The sequence below is a fragment of the Staurois parvus genome, unplaced genomic scaffold, assembly GCF_062004578.1.
Source record: "Staurois parvus isolate SC_StPar_1 unplaced genomic scaffold, SC_StPar_1.0 ptg000906l, whole genome shotgun sequence".
NCBI lineage: Eukaryota > Metazoa > Chordata > Amphibia > Anura > Ranidae > Staurois > Staurois parvus.
This window is the reverse complement of record NW_028318702.1, coordinates 333,897-357,195: the sequence shown is the minus strand read 5'-3', so window position 1 is coordinate 357,195 and position 23,299 is coordinate 333,897. Positions and strand designations below refer to the sequence as shown.

At 43.1% G+C, this 23,299-nt stretch overlaps 1 protein-coding gene across 13 annotated transcripts in view; it reads left to right on the top strand.

Annotated features, from left to right (window-relative positions):
* Positions 1–22,265, top strand: part of SYNGAP1 (synaptic Ras GTPase activating protein 1) — a 470,644-nt gene extending 448,379 nt beyond the window's left edge. For 11 of the 13 annotated variants that reach the window (XM_089656453.1, XM_089656452.1, XM_089656448.1 and 8 more), the window contains one exon: positions 21,074–22,265. In XM_089656453.1, coding sequence (XP_089512579.1) covers positions 21,074–21,214 — 141 coding nt within the window. In that variant the 3' untranslated portion in view covers positions 21,215–22,265. Of the gene's footprint in view, positions 1–9,379; positions 9,447–21,073 lie in introns of all 13 variants that reach the window. The other 2 variants (XM_089656451.1, XM_089656455.1) reach the window with 2 other exon arrangements.
* Positions 22,266–23,299: the final 1,034 nt, after the last annotated feature.

Below are 23,299 nucleotides of genomic sequence, written 5' to 3'. Positions count from 1 at the left end.
GGCAACATATTGGGGTTGATTTACTAAAATTGGAGAGTGCAAAATCTGATGCTGCTCTGCACAGAAACCAATCAGCTTCCAATTTTTTTTTTGTGTCAAAGCTTAATTGAACAAGCTGAAGTTAGAATCTGATTGGCTACCGTGCAAAACTGCACCAGATTTTGCACTCTCCAGTTTTAGAAAATCAACTCCATTGCATTTCTATGAAGAACCACTAAAGGACACATGAGGTTGCAGTTTGTCATGCTTCCTCTAGTGCAGCCTTTTTCAACCTTTTTACCCCAGAGGAACCCTTGAAATCATTTTCGGGTCTCAGAGAACCCCTGATAAAACGAATTCATTGGAGGACGGTGGGATGAATACCACTTACGTGGGAAGAATGCCCCTTCTACAGTAGTCAGAATGTCCTCCTTACAGATGGATAAAAAGATCATAAGTGTAATGTCACTGACTCTCCTAAGTGGGTGCCATCAGATGGGAAGTCAATGGCCTACAGCTCAAGGAACCCCTAGCAACCTTTGGGGGAACCAGAACCCTGGCTGAGAATGGCTGCTCTATTGGAGGCTTCAAGGAATTATACGGAGAATCAACAAGGTTGTTATGCTAGATTTCTCTAAGGAGATGAGGAAAATGTCCCAAGAACATAGAAAGTAGTAAAGACCTGGCAGAGATCAATCATTGCTCTGCTGCACCCCAACAGAAAAATATGTTTTGGGTGGAGTTTGCTTCAGCAGTACTATAATTCTTAATTTTTAATGTGCTTACAATTCTCATTTTTTATAATCTTTTGGGGGCTTCTCATGTGCTGACAATGAATTCTGAAATTCTGAACCTAAAGTGCCCCAAGAAGAACTGTCTGTGTTGTCATAGCAGCCAACCAGCTTTTCCATTTCAAAGGGCAAGATAATATCTGAAGGAAGAAAGCTGATTTGTTGCTAGGGGTTTGGAAAGTTCTTTCTCAGGCATTTGTGTCCTTGAGACGTGAAAGGACCTCCTTTTCAGAAATATTTTTGACTATGTTGCCTCAGATTTAGAACTATAGTGGAAAATCATAGTTACTATCTTGAATTTTCAAAATCAGCATCTCTGAATCAGATTGGTAGCTGTGGACAGCACACACTGTTCTTGTTTCATGCTGGCCATACGCACATCCAAACTTTACCAAACAGTTATTGAATCTGATCTTTGAGTTGATCGAATATCTTTGGGGCAACACAAACAGTATATTCTCTACAGCAGGGTTCCCTAACATTTTTACCTTGGAGGAACCCTTGGCAAAAAATTTGAAATCTTGGGGAACCCCTGAAATAATGTTAACATCTACAGCTCATGGAACATTGTTGTGATCAGCAAGCTGTTGATAGAACAGCAATTATTTTTAGAAATAGCATTAAATAATAGAATCAGTATTAAAAAATACTTATTTAATGTGAAACGTATACATTTTGTTTTCTGCACAGATGCTCAATTCTGGGTCCAACTTGAGATAAACAGTGTACAGGGGGGCAGCAGGGTGGGGTACAGAAGGTTAGGAAGGCACAGTACACAGGAGCAGGAGGGCACACTATATGGGGAAGCAGAGTACATTCCATGGGGGGGGGGGGTGGCAGCAGGCACATTACATGGGGAGACAGCAGGGCACATTACATGGCAGCAGGGCACATTACGTGGGAGCAGGGCATATTACATGGGAGCAGGGCATATTACATGGCAGCAGGGCACATTACGTGGGAGCAGGGCATATTACATGGGAGCAGGGCATATTACATGGCAGCAGGGCACATTACGTGGGAGCAGGGCACATTACATGGGAGCAGGGCATATTACATGAGAGCGGGGCACATTACATGGTAGCAGGGCACATTACGTTGGAGCAGGGCATATTACATGAGAGCGGGGCACATTACATTGCAGCAGGGCACATTACATGGGAGCAGCGCACATTACATGAGTCAAGGCACATTACATGAGAGCAGAGCACATTGCATTAGAGCAGGGCACATTATGGGGCACACAGCAGGGCACATTACATGAGGGCAGGGCACATTACATGAGGGCAGGGCACATTACATGAGGACGGGGCACATTACATGAGAGCAGGGCACATTATGGGGCACACAGCAGGGCACATTATAGCACATACTAAGCAAAATGGTAGTGTGACAAGAACACCCCTACCTGGAAAAAGAAGGTTACTAGGTGATCCACGCGGAGTAATATAAAAAAAATATTCCAAACAATACTTTATTTGATCACATAGATCATAAGGAGGTTAAACATGAGCACGGTGTACATATGAAAAAAATAAATAAAATCATGTTAAAAAGCACTGGGCGTCTTCAGTTTCGGGTCATCTTAGCAAATAGAGTACCATAAGGCAGAGTTATATAGTGGTGATGTGGTTATCCTGGGTTTCCATGGGTTTTCATCTAGTATTCAAATGAACCATGTATTCAGCAGATGTGTTCCCAATATATGTCAGGTATCTCCTGGTATGAAACAGCTGGAACACAGAAATACATAGTATATATATAGAAGTATGAAAACCAAAAAACCAAAACACATCCAAAGTTCACCAGACCTCCATCTACAGTAGTCAATGGATACTACTATTACCTTCTCAATAGTGAAATTAACAGGCCAACTTCTCAAAAAATTTTGAGAAGTTGGCCTGTTAATTTCACTATTGAGAAGGTAATAGTAGTATCCATTGACTACTGTAGAGGGAGGTCTGGTGAACTTTGGATGTGTTTTGGTTTTTTGGTTTTCATACTTCTATATATATACTATGTATTTCTGTGTTCCAGCTGTTTCATACCAGGAGATACCTGACATATATTGGGAACACATCTGCTGAATACATGGTTCATTTGAATACTAGATGAAAACCCATGGAAACCCAGGATAACCACATCACCACTATATAACTCTGCCTTATGGTACTCTATTTGCTAAGATGACCCGAAACTGAAGACGCCCAGTGCTTTTTAACATGATTTTATTTATTTTTTTCATATGTACAACGTGCTCATGTTTAACCTCCTTATGATCTATGTGATCAAATAAAGTATTGTTTGGAATATTTTTTTTATATTACTCTGCGTGGATCACCTAGTAACCTTCTTTTTCCAGGTAGGGGTGTTCTTGTCACACTACCATTTTGCTTAGTATGTACCTTTTGGGTTTATGGATCCACACTTATACAAGTGAGTCGGAGATAAGTCAATGACACCAGCTATACGTGTCATTCTGGGTGGCCTGTTTGTGTTTTATTGTTGTCACATTATAGCACACACTGCAGGGCACATTACATGGGGCACACAGCAGGGAACAATATGGGACACACAGCAGGGCACATTACATGGGAGCAGGGCACATTAGGTGGGAGCAGGACACATTACATGGCAGCAGGGCACATTAGGTGGTAGCAGGGCACATTACATGGCAGCAGGGCACATTACATGCCAGCAGGGCACATTAGGTGGTATCAGGGCACATTACATGGCAGCAGGGCACATTAGGTGGGAGCAGGGCACATTACATGGTAGCAGGGCATATTACATGAGAGCAGGGCACATTACGTGGGGGCAGGGCACATTACGTGGGAGCAGGGCATATAACGTGGGGGCAGGTTACATTACATGAGAGCAGGGCACATTACGTGGGGGCAGGGCATATTACATGAGAGCAGGGCACATTACATGGGGGCAGGGCACATTACGTGGGAGCAGGGCATATTGCATGGGGGCAGGGCACATTACATTGCAGCAAGGCACATTACGTGGGAGCAGCGCACATTACATGAGTCAAGGCACATTACATGAGGGCAGGGCACATTACATGAGAGCAGGGCACATTACATGAGGACAGGGCACAAAACATGAGAGCAGGGCACATTACATGAGAGCAGGGCACATTACACGAGGACAGGGCTCATTACATGAGGGCAGGGCAGATTACATGAGTCAGGGCACATTACATGGCAGCAGGGCACATTACTTGGGGGCAGGGCACATTACGTGGAAGCAGGGCACATTACGTGGGAGCAGGGCATATTACATGAGAGCGGGGCACACTACATGGCAACAGGGCATGTTACGTGGGGGCAGGGCACATTACATGGGAGCAGGGCATATTACATGAGAGCGGGGAACATTACATTGCAGCAGGGCACATTACATGGGAGCAGCACAGATTACATGACTCAAAGCACATTACATGAGGGCAGGGCACATTACATGAGGACAGGGCACATTACGTGAGAGCAGGGCACATTATAGTGCACACAACAGGGCACATTATAGCACACACTGCAGGGCACATTACATGAGAGCAGGGCACATTACATGAGGACAGGGCACATTAGATGAGGACAGGGCACATTACATGAGAGCAGAGCACATTACATGAGAGCAGAGCACATTACATGAGAGCAGGGCATATTACATGAGAGCAGAGCACATTACATGAGGACAGGGCACATTACATGAGGACAGGGCACATTACATGAGAGCAGAGCACATTACATGAGAGCAGAGCACATTACATGAGGACAGGGCACATTACATGAGAGCAGAGCACATTACATGAGAGCAGAGCACATTACATGAGAGCAGAGCACATTATGGGGCACACAGCAGGGCACATTACATGGGGCACACAGCAGGGAACAATATGGGACACAAAGCAGGGCACATTACATGGGAGCAGGGCATATTACATGAGAGCTGGGCACATTACATGGCAGCAGGGGACATTACGTGGGGGCAGGGCACATTACATGAGAGCAGGGCACATTATGTGGGAGCAGGGCATATTACATGAGAGCAGGGCATATTACATGAGAGCAGGGCACATTACATGAGAGCAGGGCACATTACATGAGGACAGGGCACATTACATGAGAGCAGGGCACATTACATGGCAGCAGGGGACATTACGTGGGGGCAGGGCACATTACATGAGAGCAGGGCACATTACGTGGGAGCAGGGCACATTACATGAGAGCAGGGCACATTACGTGGGAGCAGGGCATATTACATGAGAGCAGAGCACATTACATGAGAGCAGGGCACATTACGTGGGAGCAGGGCACATTACATGAGAGCAGGGCACATTACATGAGGACAGGGCACATTACATGAGAGCAGGGCACATTACATGAGGACAGGGCACATTACATGAGAGCAGGGCACATTACATGAGAGCAGGGCACATTACATGAGGACAGGGCACATTACATGAGAGCAGGGCACATTACATGAGAGCAGGGCACATTACATGAGGACAGGGCACATTACATGAGAGCAGGGCACATTACATGAGAGCAGGGCACATTACATGAGAGCAGAGCACATTACATGAGAGCAGGGCACATTACATGAGAGCAGGGCACATTACATGAGGACAGGGCACATTACATGAGAGCAGGGCACATTACATGAGGACAGGGCACATTACATGAGGGCAGGGCACATTACATGAGGGCAGGGCACATTACATGAGAGCAGGGCACATTACATGAGAGCAGGGCACATTACATGAGAGCAGGGCACATTACATGAGGACAGGGCACATTACATGAGGGCAGGGCACATTACATGAGGGCAGGGCACATTACATGAGAGCAGGGCACATTACATGAGAGCAGGGAACATTACATGAGGACAGGGCACATTACATGAGAGCAGGGCACATTACATGAGGGCAGGGCACATTACATGAGGGCAGGGCACATTACATGAGAGCAGGGCACATTACATGAGAGCAGGGCACATTACATGAGGACAGGGCACATTACATGAGGACAGGGCACATTACGGGGCACACAGCAGGGCACATTATAGTGCACACAACAGGGCACTTTATAGTGCACATTGCAGGGCATATTACATGGGGCACACAGCAGGGAACAATATGGGACACACAGCAGGACACATTGTATGGGACACACAACAGGGCACATTACACTAGCAGTGGTTTCCATCATATGCAGAGCAACGCAGGGAAGTGGCTGTGATGAGTCCTCTTGTGGTGTGCTGTTTCCCGCCAGCCCCTCCTTCTCTCCTCTCTATCTCATATGATGTCACATGCAAGCACCTGCAAAGGACAGGAGAGGAGGAGTGGCTGGTGGGGAACAGCACACCACAGCTAGCACTATCACAGCCGCTTCCCTGCCTAGCTCTGCATGTGTCGGCAGAGGGGATGCAATCTACCCATCAGTTGCCTGCCACTGACAGGTAGATCACAGCGGAACCCTGCTCTGGCATAAATACAATCACTCCTGATGTCAAAAGTTTTAGCAAAAGGTAAATAAAAATTAAAATGATTGTTTCAGATTCAGTTGCTTGCTCTGTACACTGCTGTCACCTTTGGTTTGATTCAAACAAATTGGTCAGAAGTGATTCAAATGCTATTGGATGGAGAACTTTTTGATATGTTCAGAACAGTCAGATCAATACATGTATGGCAAGCATTTTCAGATTAATTCAGTAAAACCATGCAGAGAGCAGGTGTGACTTGCAAAGGTCTGAAACAAATAATAACCAATCAGATCTTGGATAAGTAATGCCAGACCAGTAAGAGACAGATTTCTTGCCATGGTTTCTGCCCTTTGATTCTATAATATAGGCATCAAAATACACACACCTATATACTGAAAAGGACTTTAAATGCACCAAAAGTATTACATACACATATATGTAAGTATAACTACATTTTGTGTTCTAAATAAATTCATATTAAAAGAAGAAACAGTTCAAGCTGGAAAATATCTTTACATATACACACATTATGATGTCTTCTAGCTCATGCATCATCACATTATGCTTAAAGGGAACATGCAAAATATTCCTCCCTGCAACCCCACCGTAATGTAAAAAAGCCATTTTTAAAAAAAAATTTAATTTTTTTTTCCACTCTGGCTCCACCACCTGCAGCCATTCTTGCCTAGGCTAGAATGTGTGCCCCTGCACCTTCAGCCTCCAGGCATATACCAGGCACATATCCAGGAGGTTGCAGGAGCAGGGCCATACAGCAGACCTGCCAGTGCGTCATCAGGGGCCGGCTGCACGAACCTAGAATAGACAGCCAGCTTCTGATGATGTCAGAGAAGAAGATGGTGATGCAGAACCCAGTATATGGCAGCGGAGCAGCAGATTGCAACAGGGCAATTCTAGATGTACTGGGCAGGTGAAGATGTGAATTGAACACAACTCTGCATAACAGGTAAGAGGGGTGAATAAAAATCAGAGGGAGGGTGATGTTCCCCATAACAACACTGTATAGATTCAAGGTCATCATGATGTTACTGTATATAACTGCATGATATTGCAACCATAAATGGACAATAATGGTGAAATATTTGATAAGCTGCACTTCATGCATTTTGTTAGAGCAACAGTCAACTGTGACGGTAAGGAGGTCTGACAAACCATCTTCAATAAAAATCCATACAAAGTCAAAAGTTGCCATGCAAGTCAAGAGACGGTAACCAGTCAGCTTCACCAGAGAGAGCGCAGGTAGCTGGTTGGTTACCATCTTTTGACTTTATGGGGCTGTCCCATATGGATTTTTTTTTCAAGGGTGTCCCTTAAGTGTGAATACTTATATAATAAACCTAGCCATACGTGGATTGAAATTCGGCCGTTTCAGCAGAGACCGGATGAGATTTGATCCATGTATGGGCAGACTGATTGTACCCAAGTTGATCCATTGATTTACTTGGGTACTACCAGCCTCTTGGACTTTGTACATTCGATTACTGCCGGTGGCTATAGCCACTAACAGTAGTTATTGTGCTATGCCGGATGAAAAGGCTCACCGCAGCACCCTCACCCACTGGCAGTTAACACAATAGTGCTGTGGGCGGCATCCTCCCATCAACACGGACTGTGTTAATGAGGGCATGGAGCAATTTTCTTTCCTTCCACCTGTGGTGAATGGAAAGAAAATTGAGTCATCTGTGGGCTGCTTAAGGGTTTATTGTCTTGCAACTCTTAACACATTGTTTACATTTCTACATCAAGAGAAACCCTTGCAGAGAGTCTATGCTATCTTTCTCCTTCTTTGGAAGGGATACATTTAACGCGGGTGTGCCTTTCCCTGTGATCCCCCACAGCTCACTTCCTTTCAATCCATGTACGCCCAAGGACTATTGGGTGTGAGACAAGGTATACAGTTTTGTTTAAAAGTTTGCATACCCTATTAGGAAACGAGCGATTTTGGTGTTTATATTGAAAATATGACTTATCATGCCATGTCTTTTATTGAAGGATAGTGATCATATGAAACCATTTATTATCACATAGTTGTTTGGCTATGTTTTAAATATCAATGACAACAGTCACCCAAATAGCCCTGATCAAAAGTTGACATACCTTGGAATGTTTGGCATTGGTACAGACACACAAGGATACAAACAAAAAACCCAAAGGTAACCTCAGGAACTCAAGGAGCACAATATGACGGTACTTGAACAAAAATGAGCTATGTGGTCAGTATGCCAGAAAGAAGACTTTACTGCACCATTGCCACAAAAAAGCCCGGTCACAATATGCCCGACAGCACCTTGACATGCCACACTGGGCTTTTTTGTGGTATTGGTGCAGTAAAAGTTTCTTTCTAGCAACCATGCAGCTCATTTTTGCTCAAGTATCGTATTGTGCCCCATGAAACAACCACGCCATGTTTTTCCAGCACAGCCTGTATTTCTCCTGGGGTTACCTTCTTTGTATCCTGAGCAATTCTTCTGGCAGTTGTGGCTGCAATCTTTCTTGGTCTATCTGACCTTGGCTTGGTAACAAGAGATCCCCAAATTTTCCACTTCTTAATAAATGATTGAACAGTACTTTCAGAGGTGAGTGGGGAGAGGGAGTGCTAAGACGCATCTACCCTGTGTGCGGTTGGGGATGGACCATCAGCAATGGGGGTTAGTAGAAGATCCATGTGGAGGTAGTGTCCAAGTCCATCTGTAGTGGGGGGCTTGTAGTAGTATGGACTTGTCTGAGGTGGCAGCCGGCTGTAAGAGCTTGTAGATATTCTTAATACAGGTAGAGAAGAGAGACAGCAGCACCATTCTAAGTGTAGACGGTTAAAATCATTTCATGGTAAAATTGCACTCACATAAGTAGGTAACAGGTAGGCATGTTAAGAAGTAATGGAGGTCCAGTGAGAACATCAGGGCATTTGGGTGTTTTCCCTCCACTCTGGTGGTGTCCAGGGCTCGGGGAGTAGCACAAGGATATATACATATGAAACTAAAAAGGATATGCCAGTAATACTCACAGCAGAAGTAGGTGGCTGGGGGGAAAAAAGTGAGGGGCCCAACGGATCCATATAGTTTAATTATATGTCCTTTTGTTTTTTTCTCTTCCCCAAGGTTTTTATCCTCCAAGGTTTCCTTTATCTCCCCCTCACCTTTTTCCCCCCAGCCACCTACGTCTGCTGTGAGTATTACTGGCATATCCTTTTTAGTTTCATGTGTATATATCCTTGTCTTTTATGCATGTCGTTTAAGCTTTGTAATCCCCTGATCCGGCACTCTTAGTGTTAATCATGGCAGCCATGTTGGCCGTGTGACATAATTGACTGATCAGCCCTGCCTACTGGCTTTGCCCATATAAGCCCACACTAAGATGGCTGCCTGATCGGCCTGATGAAGGAGTGAGCATACTCCGAACGCGTGCCGTCTTGGAAACACAGTCCGTGTGGTGACATCATCCCTGTGAGCCTCCCTGCGCCCCTCTGCTACTCCCTGAGCCCTGGACACCACCGGAGTGGCGGGAAAACACCCAGAGCTTGGCCAAAGGACCTGATGCTCCCACTGAACCTCCATTACTTGACATGCCTACCTGTTACCTACCTATGTGAGTGCACTTTTACCATTAAATCTGCCTGATTTTAACCGTCTACACTTAGAGTGGCGCTGCTGTCTCTCTTCTTTGATTGAACAGTACTGACTAGAATATTTAAGGCTTTGGATATCTTTTTATATCCTTTTCCATCTTTTCAAAGTTCCATTACCATCTTTATAAAGTCTCAGGTCTTTTGCCAGTTCTTTTCTGTTCCCCATGGCTCAGTATGTAGCCTGCTCGGTGTATCCATGTGAGAGCTAACAAACTCATCGACTATCTATACAGAGACACAAATTGCAATTTAAAAAGCCACAGATATGAGAAATTAACCTTTAATTGCCATTTAAACCTATGTGTGTCACCTTGTGTGTCTCCCCAAACATTCCAGGGGAGGGAAACTTTTGATCATGGCCATTTGGGTGATTTCTGTTATCATTAGGATTTAAAAAGGAGCCAAACAACTATGTGATAATAAATGGCTTCATATGATCAATATCCTTCAATAAAGGCAGTTTTTTGGCATATTTTCACAATTTTTGCCAGGGTATGCAAAGGGTACCTACATTCTTTTTTTTTTGAATGAGGAAAGACAAAACAGAGGGCGCACAGGCCTAGTGCATTACCATAAAAAATGTTTAATAAAAAATAAAGTAGGTGTTGTACTCACAAACGACAATATAGTCAAGGCACATCATAAAGAACAGCTGGGTCAACACCGCGCTGAGTAACAGTCCATAATAACGCGTCCATAATGACGCGTTTCGAGGACTTGCCTCTTCCTCAGAGCCACTGGCTCTGAGGAAGAGGCAAGTCCTCGAAACGCATCAGCCTTTTGGATGTCTACACTCCCTATTATGGACTGTTACTCAGCGCGGTGTTGACCCAGCTGTTCTTTATGATGTGCCTTGACTATATTGTCGTTTGTGAGTACAACACCTACTTTATTTTTTATTAAACATTTTTTATGGTAATGCACTAGGCCTGTGCGCCCTCTGTTTTGTCTTTCCTCATTCAGTATATTTGGATTTCCCCGGTCCATTTGAGGGCAGCAAGGTGTGCATGTTCCAGGACATTCTTTATGTGGTTGTAGCCTGCATCGAGTCCATCCCCAAGCGCAGGAGCATTTGTGTTTGCTGGTTCTTTATTCTTTTTTTTTGCTCACTATTTATATTCCTGAAGAAGTTTACTGTTGCTTCAAAGAAATGCTCCTCAAGCTTAGCAAAATGGTTGACTATGGTTTGAATATCATGTAGTTTTATACAGAAACATCATGATGACCTTGCATCTATAAAGGGTTGCCAAGTACAATGTGGTGGTGTATGAGTTAGAAGGCTTTCTAATTTTAATATTTATTTTGTATAATAAAGGATTTAATTGTAATTGAATTTACATGCACTTAAATCTGGTACCTTTACAGTCCCATTCAATATTTAGGTGTGTGTATTCCGAACAGGGGCGGACTGACAACTCATGGGGCCCCCGGGCAATAGGGGATCATGGGGCCCCTGTGTCCTTGCCCAAACTCAAAAAAGCCTATGAAAAAGGTACCATCGGCATCTCATGGGGCCCCCTACTGACCCCAAGCCCACGGGCAGTGCCCGAGTTTCCAAATGGTCAGTCCGCCCCTGATTCCGAAGCTCTAGGAGTTGTTGGTACCTGTAGATCCTGTAGATAGATAGTTGATTTGCATATGATTATATATACTTTATGTGTGTAAAGTATAGTTTAGGCATGTTATTAGCAATTATTTAGTATTTGTTACAGCAATACAGCAGGTATTGTGCAATGAAATGGTGCAATATCGTTGCATCATTTCTATCGTTAACTTAGGGCAACCATGCACAGTTATTACAGCAATCAGAAGGCAGGGAGACATCTGTCCATGATGTCCATGACATGTCCTATGATTTTTCATGGAAGTTGACTGTTGATAATGGAAGTTAACACATCCTTCCTTTTTTCCATAGAAGAGGACAGGGTCGGCACCCTGTCATGCTACATTGATTCAACAGCCAATTAGCTGTATTGATTCTGATAGTTGGAAGCACCCAATATTATCCCCAGTTCTATTCTTGCCAAATCAGAGCATGTGAATCTCAAACTGAGGCAGAATTGAGTGATGTATGGGCACCCACATAAGAAAATTGTATTAAGAGATATATATAGGCTGCTACTGCTGACCTTCTTCTAAAAAAGTCAGTTGCTTCCCTGTCATTCTGACCCTCCAGCTCCAGGGCTCTTTGTATCACTGACCTGGAACCAGTGTGCATCAAGTGAAGTCACATCATGTGATGGGCCTAGTTGTTCCAGGTAAATGACTCGGTATCAGAGACAAAGGGGTTGATTTACTAAAATTGGAGAGTGCACAATCTGGTGCAGCTCTGCATAGAAACCAATCAGCTTCCAGTTTTTTTTTGGTCAAAGCTTAATTAAACAAGCTGAAGACAAGCTGATTGGCCACCATGCACAGCTGCACCAGATTTTGCACTTTCCAGTTTTAGTAAATTAACCCCAAAGCATCATACAACGGCTAGGCAGCTAGCATTTTCTGAATGAGGCTAGTAATACCAGCCTCCATATTTCCCCTTTTTGTTTAAAGATACTCTGGGGGTTAATTTACTAAAGCTGGAGAGTGCACAATTTGGTGCAGCTCTGCAAAGAAACCAATAGGCTTCCAGGGTTTTTTTTGAACAAGCCAAAGTTAGCAGCTGATTGGATACCATGCACAGCTGCACCAGGTTTCGCACTCTCCAGTTTTAGTAAATCAACCCCACTGTGCACCTGCCCATTGATGGCGGAGTGAATTGTACCTCCTGATAGCCATTTTTTCTCCCCCAGCAATTTACACTCACCTATCTGGGCTCCCTAGTCAGATCTATGCCCCAGATTTTGCACTCTCCAGTTTTAGTAAATCAACCTGCCCATTGATGGCGGAGTAAATTGTACCTCCTGATAGCCCTTTTTTCTCCCCCAGCAATTTATACTCATTGATCTGGGCTCCCTAGTCAGATCTCTGCCTCAGAAGTTCACCTGGAGTACATTACGATGTCAGATGGTGACGTACCTGGGTGCAGGTGCGGACTGACAACTCATGGGGCCCCCGGGCAATAGGGGATCATGGGGCCCCTGTGTCCTTGCCCAAACTCAAAAAAGCCTATGAAAAAGGTACCAGGGGCATCTCATGGGGCCCCCTACTGACCCCGAGCCCTCGGGCAGTGCCCGAGTTTCCAAATGGTCAGTCCGCCCCTGCCTGGGTGAATGATGTCATCCCCCCCCATAATATGTTTGGCTCACCAATTATCCACTCATGTCTGAGCACTGTCACGTGGGAAGGTCATATGCTCCATGTACATGGAAGCCCTATTCTGTTAGAGCAGTAGAGCAAAGGCTCCGACTGACAGAGAGGTGGCAAGGAAGCATAGGTGGGTAAGCATACCCTGGGGTTGGGATATCAGGAGGCACTGTTACTTTCCCTGAATGGGCAAAGTGCCCTTTTAGTTGACAACACAGTCTCAAGCACAACACATGTTGCAATCTGATTGTTCAATTTCTCTTAGATCTTATATAGCAACTATATAGTGTGAGGACCTTCATGACTAGATACAAATTAATTAAAGTGGTTGTAAATTCTTACATACTCTTACATAGTCATTGATGTGACTGGCCTCAGGTGAAACACAGAGATGAAACAAATCCTCCTACATAAGTTGTACCTGTTTATCTGCATTATTCTCCTTGTCTCTACAGTAGCTCAAAGTTGAGGCTGTCAATCACCTTGTGCACCGGAGGGGTGGGCCTGCCCCCTGGGATTCTGTGATGTCAGCATAAGCTGTCAGACGTGAGTCATACAGCTAGCAGAGGGAGGAGAGAGCAGCCAGAAATCACACTAAGTGCTCTGGATTGAAGCAAATACACATTATAGTGGGATATGTTTTGTTCATGTTTCAATTCAGAGGTTTACAACCACTTTATAAAGTGTAGGTAGAGCCTCATATTAAATAGTTTTGTTATATCCAAAGTTGATTGTATAAAGATTATATGGTCTGATTGTAACATGTATGGTGAACCTTAATTTATTCTGGCTGATCAAATTTTATCAGCCAAATACAGTGGGGATCTACCTGATTGATTAGACTGGGAATTGATTGTTTAGGGCAGTTCTCATACTGTGATGAAATGTTGGTAGATTTTGTTGAGCTGTTGACGAAAAATTCTTTGTGTGTGCTCAGCTTAAGTAGTGTCTATGTCAAAATATATACAGGTACTGTGTATATGCGTATATATATATATATATATATATATATATATTTATATTTATTACTGGCAACCAATCAGATTGCATCTGTCACCCCCTGGGTTGATGCAACAAGAAATATGATTGGTTTTGTATTAGAAACAGCTGTCTTTACTTTGTTTTTCTGTGCTCCATTTTCCGCAAATCAGTCCATAAAATGGATGATGAGCTGACACCATTTTCTCCACAACGGGAAGAATTTGGAAGCTTATTTTGTTTTCCTATATTATTTTTTTTTCTTTAATATCTTCTTTATTGATTTTTAAAGTTGGACCTTTGTTTTGTGTCAGCCATCTCCACTGGTCTGCAACAAAGTACTGTGCTGCTGAGTGGAGACGATTTGTGCGCCTGATGTTTCAAGATCGTGTCTAAAAAAACCACGTCACAGCTATTTGTTTTTGTTGGCAAGGTGTATTGTGAAAGCCCACTGCTTTAAAGTGACCCTGTCATGAGAGAAGCCATTGCTTCAAAAAATCATTGCTTCCTTGCTGTGTCTGGCACCAATACCTTTTGAGTCACAGACCCAGAACATGTATGCCAGGGGTGCTCAACCTGTGGCCCGTGGGCCTGGAGCATGAGGTGGGGTCACCACTGCAACCCCTGGTAAAAACAACCATGGGACTTTACCCCACCCAAACTGCAAATGTAAACAAGCCCTTACTATCCTGAGCCCCCTATAAGTCTGCTTTCACACTGATGCGCTGCGGCTTACCCACACCATGGGAGCAGCACAGTGCACCTGCGGCTTTCCTGCGGGTTAGTTGCGCATTGCCATAGACTTCTATTATATCCTGCGGGTTTGGTGCGCTTTATGAAAGCACATCAAAACTCCTAAATGCAGGAGTTTTGCTGTGTGTTCAAAAAAGTGCACCACACCCGCTAGATATAATAGAAGTCTATGGCAATGCGCAACTAACCCGCAGGAAAGCCGCAGGTGCACTGTGCTGCTCCCATGGTGTGGGTAAGCCGCAGCGTATCAGTGTGAAAGCAGACTTATAGGGGGCTCAGGATAGTAAAGGCTTGTTTACATTTGCAGTTTGGGTGGGGTAAAGCCCCATGGTTGTTTTTACCAGGGGTTGCAATGGTGACCCCACCTCATGCTCCAGGGGGCCCCTGAGGCCTCCCTGTCACGTTTTGTTTTACACTTTGACAGGAGGGGTGGTGTATACATGAACCAATGCCCTCCATTTTCCTCCTGCAACCAATAAAAACCGACTTCTCCTCCCCTCCCTCCTGCCGGCATTTAGCGGCCACAAGAGGAAAATGTTCATTATGTATACTCAAAATCCTGAACCATTTCGTTTCAGTCTGCACTATTTACCAAATCACTTGACTGGCCCTCGCTCTTCAAAAGGTTGAGCAGCCCTGATGTGTGCAGTAATTGAGCGTTAGGAAAGCGTCAGAATGTGTTATCTCTATACTTGTTCCAGGTCAGTGATTCTGATAGCATTGTAGCCAACGCATCAAAATGACAACCAAGGAAGAAGCATTTTCAGAAGAAGAGTAGTGGCCTCCATTAACCTCCCATAACAGGGCTATATGGAGGCTGCCATATTTAAACTGCATCTGAAAATGCTAGTTTGGGTATCGTGCTTATGCCGTCTTTATTTCAACAGTGGCAGGTAACAAATACTCAGGTCAGGTCTTCTGACTTCTCTTTTGAAGTTCCAAATCCGCATCTGTTAATCAGTCAATAATCAGGAGGTCAGGGACTCAAACAGTATTAAAGCAGGAGGATCAGCATGACAGGTGTTTGCAGAAGAAAGTCAGCAGTGTCAGACTCTGTATTTCTCTCATGACAGGTTTGGTTTAATAATGCTCACAGCTATTGTAAGAATGTACCTGTGATAATTAAAGGTCAACTATATCCTAAAATGAAATTCCCGGTGACATTAATATCTCTCAGGGACACCCAGGGTTTCCCAATGCACATGTGCGAGCCATGCTGCGCTTTGTAAATGGTCCCACAGCCTTCTGGGATCTGTGACATGTCCTAGAAGGTTGCTGGAAGAAAGGGGGGGAGAATTTCAGGTCGATACGCAACAGTGATCCAACTGGAAGTGGGTACCTTTTAGAACCAATTAACCGCCCCCCCCCCCCATCAATAAATAAATATATATATATAATCCAAATGTTGCGGGGGGGGGGGACAAGGAGGAAGAGTGGAACCTCTCCTTTTGGGTGAAGTTCTGAAAGTGGACCCACATTAAAGTGGTTGTAAAGGCTCAAGGTTTGTTTACCTTCATGCATTCTAAGCATGAAGATAAAACACATTCTGTATGCAGCACCCCCCCCCCAATACTTACCTGAGCCCCACTGCGATCCAACAATGTGCACAAGAGCCCCAGCTCTATGGGAACACTCCCTCCTCATTGGCTGAGACATCAGCAGGAACCATTGGCTCACGCTGCTGTCAATAACAGCCAGTGAGCTAATGAAAAGAGGAGCACAGTGCCGATCTGCGGCTCTATATGTGAATGGACACGGGAGCAAGCCTGCTTGCTCTTGGCGCACTCAACAGGAGGGAGGGACCAGGAGTGCTGGTGGGAGACCCAAGAAGAGGAGGATCTGGGCTACACTGCCAAACCACTGCACAGAGCAGGTAAGTATGATGTATTTGTTATTTTTGTTTTTTAAAAATATCACCTTTAAAATCACTTTAATGTGTGTTGCGCTAAGGCAGCCTATTTAGTATGAATGGGTTGTCAGCATAGACCAAAAACAAATAAAATGTCAAACCACTGCTAAATGGAATACTAAGGAGGATCCAATATAAACACCAAATTACTTTTAACACAGTATAATGAACTCAAGCCATAAGCAAAGTGAAAAAAAATATTTTTTTGCTTTTGGTCTATATAGTTTTGAGTCACCAAGGGCTTGCAGAGTATTAAATTAAAAAAGGGGTGTTTGTAGGCCATTCCAGTTATTTTTGAGTTTGTGGGTTGCCAATGTACCACAAAGAATGAAAAAATGTGCAATGTACAGGATGGCATCTGAGGGAGCTGTGATGGGGAATCTGTTGCGCAAAGAGTAGGAAGCCTGCGGAAGCAATGAATAGGGTAAGTATATCAACCAATTCATCATAGCCTAAGAAACATTAACAGTTAAACCTTGCAGTGGGGAGGGAGACCTACTGCAAGGGTAAATCTGTTTTTCTCCTGGAATTCTGCTTTAATGGTTTACATACACTAACCGGTCACTTTCTTAGGTACACCTTCCTAGTGCCAAAAAAATCTTCCCCACTCCATTATACCACCACCAGCCTGAACCTTTGATACAAGGCAGGATGGATCCATGCTTTCATGGTGTTTACGGCAAATTCTGACCCTACCATCTGAACGTTGTAGCAACCATTCTTCTCATTCTCCTCTGACCTCTGACATCAACAAGGCATTTTCCTCCACACAACTGCTGCTCATTGGATATTTTCTCTTTTCCGGACCATTCTCTGTAAACCCTAAAGATGGTTGTGTGTAAAATTCCCAGTAGATTAGCGTTTTTTTCAATACTCCAGACCAGTTTGTCTGGCACCAACAACCATGCCACATTCAAAGTCCTCTTTCTTCCCCATTCTGGTGCTCGGTTTGAACTTCAGCAAGTCGTCTTCACCACGTCTACATGTCTAAATGCATTGAGTTGCTGCCACGTGATTGGCTAATTAGCAATTTGTGTCACCAAGCAATTGAACAGGTGTACCTAATAAAGTAGCCAGTGAGTGTACATTTTAGCAGGAGCATGCCTAGGTTAATTGCCACCTAATGTGACCATTTTTGCCCAACCATACCACCATGTTAGGCACCTACACCAAAAAAAACAATGGTGGTCCAGCCGCCAGGATCCTAGCATACAGGGCCACAAAATGGAGCTGCAGTGAGGACGAAGTGTCCGGTATGGACTCTCCAGCCTTAGTGCTGCTCTGCGTTGGGTGCTGCCTCACTGTTACTCATTGGTGGCATACCCCGTTAGGTAAAGTAAAGATACTGAAGGGAGTCAGGTACTATAATTTGAAGGCTGCAGCAGCTGTCCAGAGCTTGGCACTCAAGTGCAGAGATCTCAATAATGGTGTCCTTGAGAGATATAAGACACAGCACAACTCCAGCCAAAGCTGTTTATTTCCTTTGGACAGAGTAAAAATGGTTAGAGCCCCTGTTAAGTTTTCATTGCTGCCTTGGTCCTTATTGGGGGAACCTCCCCTCATTTCTTGGCAGGAAGTGATGGGAAATCTCTCCAATGGGAACAAAAATTAGAGTGTGGAACAGTTAAAATATCTAATAATATTTTCATTGTGCTCTGTGCGTTCCTGTCTTGCTGATAACCAAATTTCCCATTTTATGTCACATGACAGGAAGTGAGGCAAAATATCTTTATTGGGGTACCAGACGGAAATAAACAACTGACAAAGTTTAACACCGACTCAAAAAAAAAATTGTTGGCTGGAGTTAGGCTTTAATGGTTTAATTCTATAGAATATCCAAAAAGATACCCCAAAATGTCAGTTTTGGGTGGTCTGACCTTTTAATCACAAGGTTACTGCACTACAGTAGCTACACAATTGTGTACTTCTGTCTATCTGAGCCTAAAAAACCCTTTGACGTTAATTCTCCTGTCTGTCCGTTTTGGGGTTTACAGTGACATCATTGGGCCTTTTTTTATTAAAGTATCTAAACCTAAAAGCAAAAATGTAATATATTGCAGTTTACCAGTCTTTAGATGAAATGGCTGCCTTAGTTTTCTTTTTTTCGGGCTAACAACTTTTTTAACAATATATATTATAACCTTCTTGTGATAGAATTAAATAAAAAACTAATATTCAAATTAATATATCATATATACTCAATAATAATAATAATATACTCAAAACATATAAAATATTTTCCAAAAAATTGAAAAGGAAAAAAATGGTCCAATGAAAAACAGTGTCCCAATAAAAAAACAGTGTCCAAAAAAAAGGGTCCCAAATTTTCAAACTTTATGATCCAATAGGAAGGAATCCTATTTCATCCCATGATACCTCAAAGAAAAATAAATAGATACTCTAGTGCATTACTTTTAAAACAATTATATTCACTCAGTGAAGAACACAAAAAATTGTGCAAAAACTATATATATATATCTCGTGCACATATAAATTAACTGTGACCACTCCGTGAACACTGCAACACTGTGAATCCACCGACACCAATAGTATAACATACTATTACCCTCTGTATTTATATAATCAGCATTCAATCAGAGATCTTCTATTTCCTCTCCAAAGAAATTTTCCAAGGTCCTCAAAAGACAAGAAGGGTCTCAAGACTCATTTGGCATTTGGCAGACTTTGGCATTTGTTTGGCAGAACTCGCATAGGAGCCATGTTTGGAGCTGGATATGTGGAATTTTAATGTAAGTTGCTATTAAATCTTTTACCTATACCTTGAACATGAGTCTTGAGACCCTTCTTGTCTTTTGAGGACCTTGGAAAATTTCTTTGGAGAGAAAATAGAAGATCTCTGATTGAATGCTGATTATATAAATACAGAGGGTAATAGTATGTAATACTATTGGTGTCGGTGGATTCACAGTGTTGCAGTGTTCACGGAGTGGTCACAGTTAATTTATATGTGCACGAGATATATATATATAGTTTTTGCACAATTTTTTGTGTTCTTCACTGAGTGAATATAATTGTTTTAAAAGTAATGCACTAGAGTATCTATTTATTTTTCTTTGAGGTATCACGGGATGAAATAGGATTCCTTCCTATTGGATCATAAAGTTTGAAAATTTGGGACCCTTTTTTTTGGACACTGTTTTTTTATTGGGACACTGTTTTTCATTGGACCATTTTTTTCCTTTTCAATTTTTTGGAAAATATTTTATATGTTTTGAGTATATTATTATTATTATTGAGTATATATGATATATTAATTTGAATATTAGTTTTTTATTTAATTCTATCACAAGAAGGTTATAATATATGATTACTGCACTTTCTAGGGAGAAAGTATGACTTTTTGAGGAATTTTGGGGTGTAGGAGGTTATACACTGATTTATAACTTTTTTAACAAGTACTGAAAAATTCCCAATGATCTTGCCAGAAATGCAGTGTCCTTGTCACAAACATCTACAGCTTTGTTGTGTAAACTACCAATCCTCTATGCAATGGAGATGAGCAAAAGCAGACATGTTTTAATGCAGCCTGTGTGACAGCCATGACCCCTCCATCGATGCAGTGGAGAATTGAGTGTAGCCAACGAAACGACCAGAAGTGTGTTGTTTACAGGATTACCAGGTGAAAATAAAGAAAAAACAACTTGAAAAATGAAAACTAATGCAGCCACCACATCTAAGGACTGGAAATCGGCAATCATATTAAGTGTTTGTTTTGGGGTTTTAAATGTAGAATTGTATAAAGACAGAACTGCTTTAGGCTCCATTCACATTTGTGAGACTTGTTATGAGACTTTGGACACATAAAGTCGCATGACAAGTTGCAGCCCGTTGTTTTCAATGGCACCCGTTCAGATCGGTGCAAGTTAAAGTCACAGCGACTTTGAAAAGGTATATGCATTACTTTGATGCGACTTAGTGCCAGAGAGCGTAAAGTCGGATCAATGTCGCACTCAAAGTCGCATCAAAGTCTCGCTCCAAAGTTTCACTGGAAATCGTACAACTTTGGAGCTGCGCAAGTGTGAATGGAGTCTACTGTCCAAAGCAGCCAACCATATTTTTCTCAGTGCAATATGGGAGAACAGGCATGATATCATCGTCTGCCATGACAATAAGAGTCATTCTTCCTTCTGGCACCTTAATTGGTATACCTCATTGATTGTTGTTTTCTGTAGTTTGTTGTCCTCTTACTGATACATGTGTCTACATCTATATATGCCATGACTTTACATTAGTAAGTAAGCTCTCTCTCCCCCTCTCCCCCTACAGGAGAAGAAGTTTCCCTCCGTGGGTTCAGCAGACCCGCGTCTGAGGCTGGCGACACCATGGAATGGGGCCCTTCCACCTCTGCCTCCTCGACTCCAAATCACAGAAAATGGAGACTTTCTAAACTCAAGTGACCACCACTAACCAGAGCTGAGGGGTCCATCCAGGAGCCTGGGGGGGAGGAAGGGGGACTGGAATTCCCCCACTGAGGCATCTGTCCATGGGCCCGAAGGAAAGGGGGCTGGGAATCCCCTTTCCTCCATGACTCTGACATCGTCCCTCTGCGCCGTCTAGACCTGCGGCCGACAATCTGTGTGACCCCGGACACACTTGGGAAGTGGAGAGGAGAGAGAAGGGGACATCGCACTGAACTTAGCCTAAGACCCCCTTGACCGTATAAACCTATTTCCTAAGCCTTTGTTCTGTTTGGACTCCTAAAATCTCTAAATCCCTCTGTTTTGTCCTAAATTTTTTCAGTTGCCCCTCTTAAGTCTCCCGATCTCCCCCCTCCTCACTCTCTGTCTCAGGTCTGACACCCTGGGATTCGCACTGACAGATCTGCACTGTAGGGGGTACCTCGCCAAATTCATCTCATCCTTTCACCCTCTACCCTCATTTATCTCCAGTCTGATAACACTTTTCTTTATTATTTGACTGACATTGACCATAATTTCATCAACCGTCATCTACCTTTTCTGTGTGATATGGTCAAAAAGTCCTGTGGTTGATTGAGTTGACTCTTGTTGACTCTGGTCATATTGAGAATGGCGCAACAGAAAGGAGTTTTCCATTAGAATATGATTTAATGTGGAGTTAATGAAGAGAATTTTGAAGACGTCACACCTACGTTAAGCAGAGGTGCAACGTCAATGGTAGGAAAGAGATTGGATCAGGAGGTCATTAAAGTGTACTTATGGCAATTTAGTTGGCTGGACACACATTTAGAATTGATAGCCTGCCAGCTCACCGGGAACCCAGCAAAAAATGTTCTCAGTGCACAAAATAGCTGTCTTGCTTTATGACAGGTACACTTTAAGGTCCCTGTATAGACAAAAAGGAAGGCCATCGAAAGAAAGGTCAACTGTTGTAGAGGGTTATCTCAGTACATATCCTGTTTTACCTCCTTTAAATGAGCAGCTGTTCTGGGAGACTTGAGATCATCTAATTCTTATCAATATTACTATTATTATTGAGATTTTATTTATTTCTTGAAATCTGTCAGTCCGAGTGGAGCCGAACGAGTGGTAGGAGTCTCCCGCCCAAAGAACTAACAATCTAACTCCACTTCCTGTGACACGGGGAGTTTATACATAACTTGGCCTCAAAGGTCGTGTGGGACTTGTGTTTGGATGGGGGAGGGAGGTGCCAAGGGAACTCGTTCCGCCCATAATCGGAGGTTGGTGCCATAAAACTTGCAGGGCCCCTCTTCACTTTTGTGACAAGGAGCTGCCGGGCCTGAAATGAATGTGTCAGTACAAAAAAAAAGATATTCTGATTGTATTTGGTTCTTTTTGACGTTCTGTGTAAATATGAAAAAAAAAAGTTTAAAGAAAAAAAAAAAACAGAGAATTCAGAGTCGTTCTGTGAATCGAGAGCTCAGAAAGCAACTAATATTTGTTATTTATTATGACATATATTTATATATTTAAGGAAGAGACAACAGGTGCTGACATCCATTGTCCGCTCAATATTTCACTCTCCCAGTCTCTACAGTCATCGGAATTTCCTGTCACATCTCATCACAGGGACTAGAGGGGCCATAGGACTCCCGGATTGAACCTTTACATTACAGTCAAGGAATGATTAAATTGCAGTTCTTTCTTTAACCCTTGAAATCCTACAAAGTGTGTAGACTATCAATATTGATTAACGTACAACAGAACTTTCATTTTAAAGCAACTAAAAAAAAAAAATTCCCCCAAAAATTTGAACTAAAACAAATTCCAAAAAAAAATTGCAACAAAAAAAAATTCCAGGCTCATTAAAAAAAAAGTCTTATTGTTTGTTTTTTTCTTCAGAAAACAGCTACAGCCTGAGTAGCATATCCTGTCCCCTGCCAGCATGCTACAGAAAAGGACCTTTGGCCTCTGTGTGGAAGCAGTAGCCTTTACAGAGGTCCAGCATGTCCTCTACTGAGTAATAACTAGAGCTCTGCAAAGCGGATTGGACAGCATGAGCTCTGACATCATAGGGGCTTTCTGACCTCAGCAAGGAGGGCTGCTAAACCAG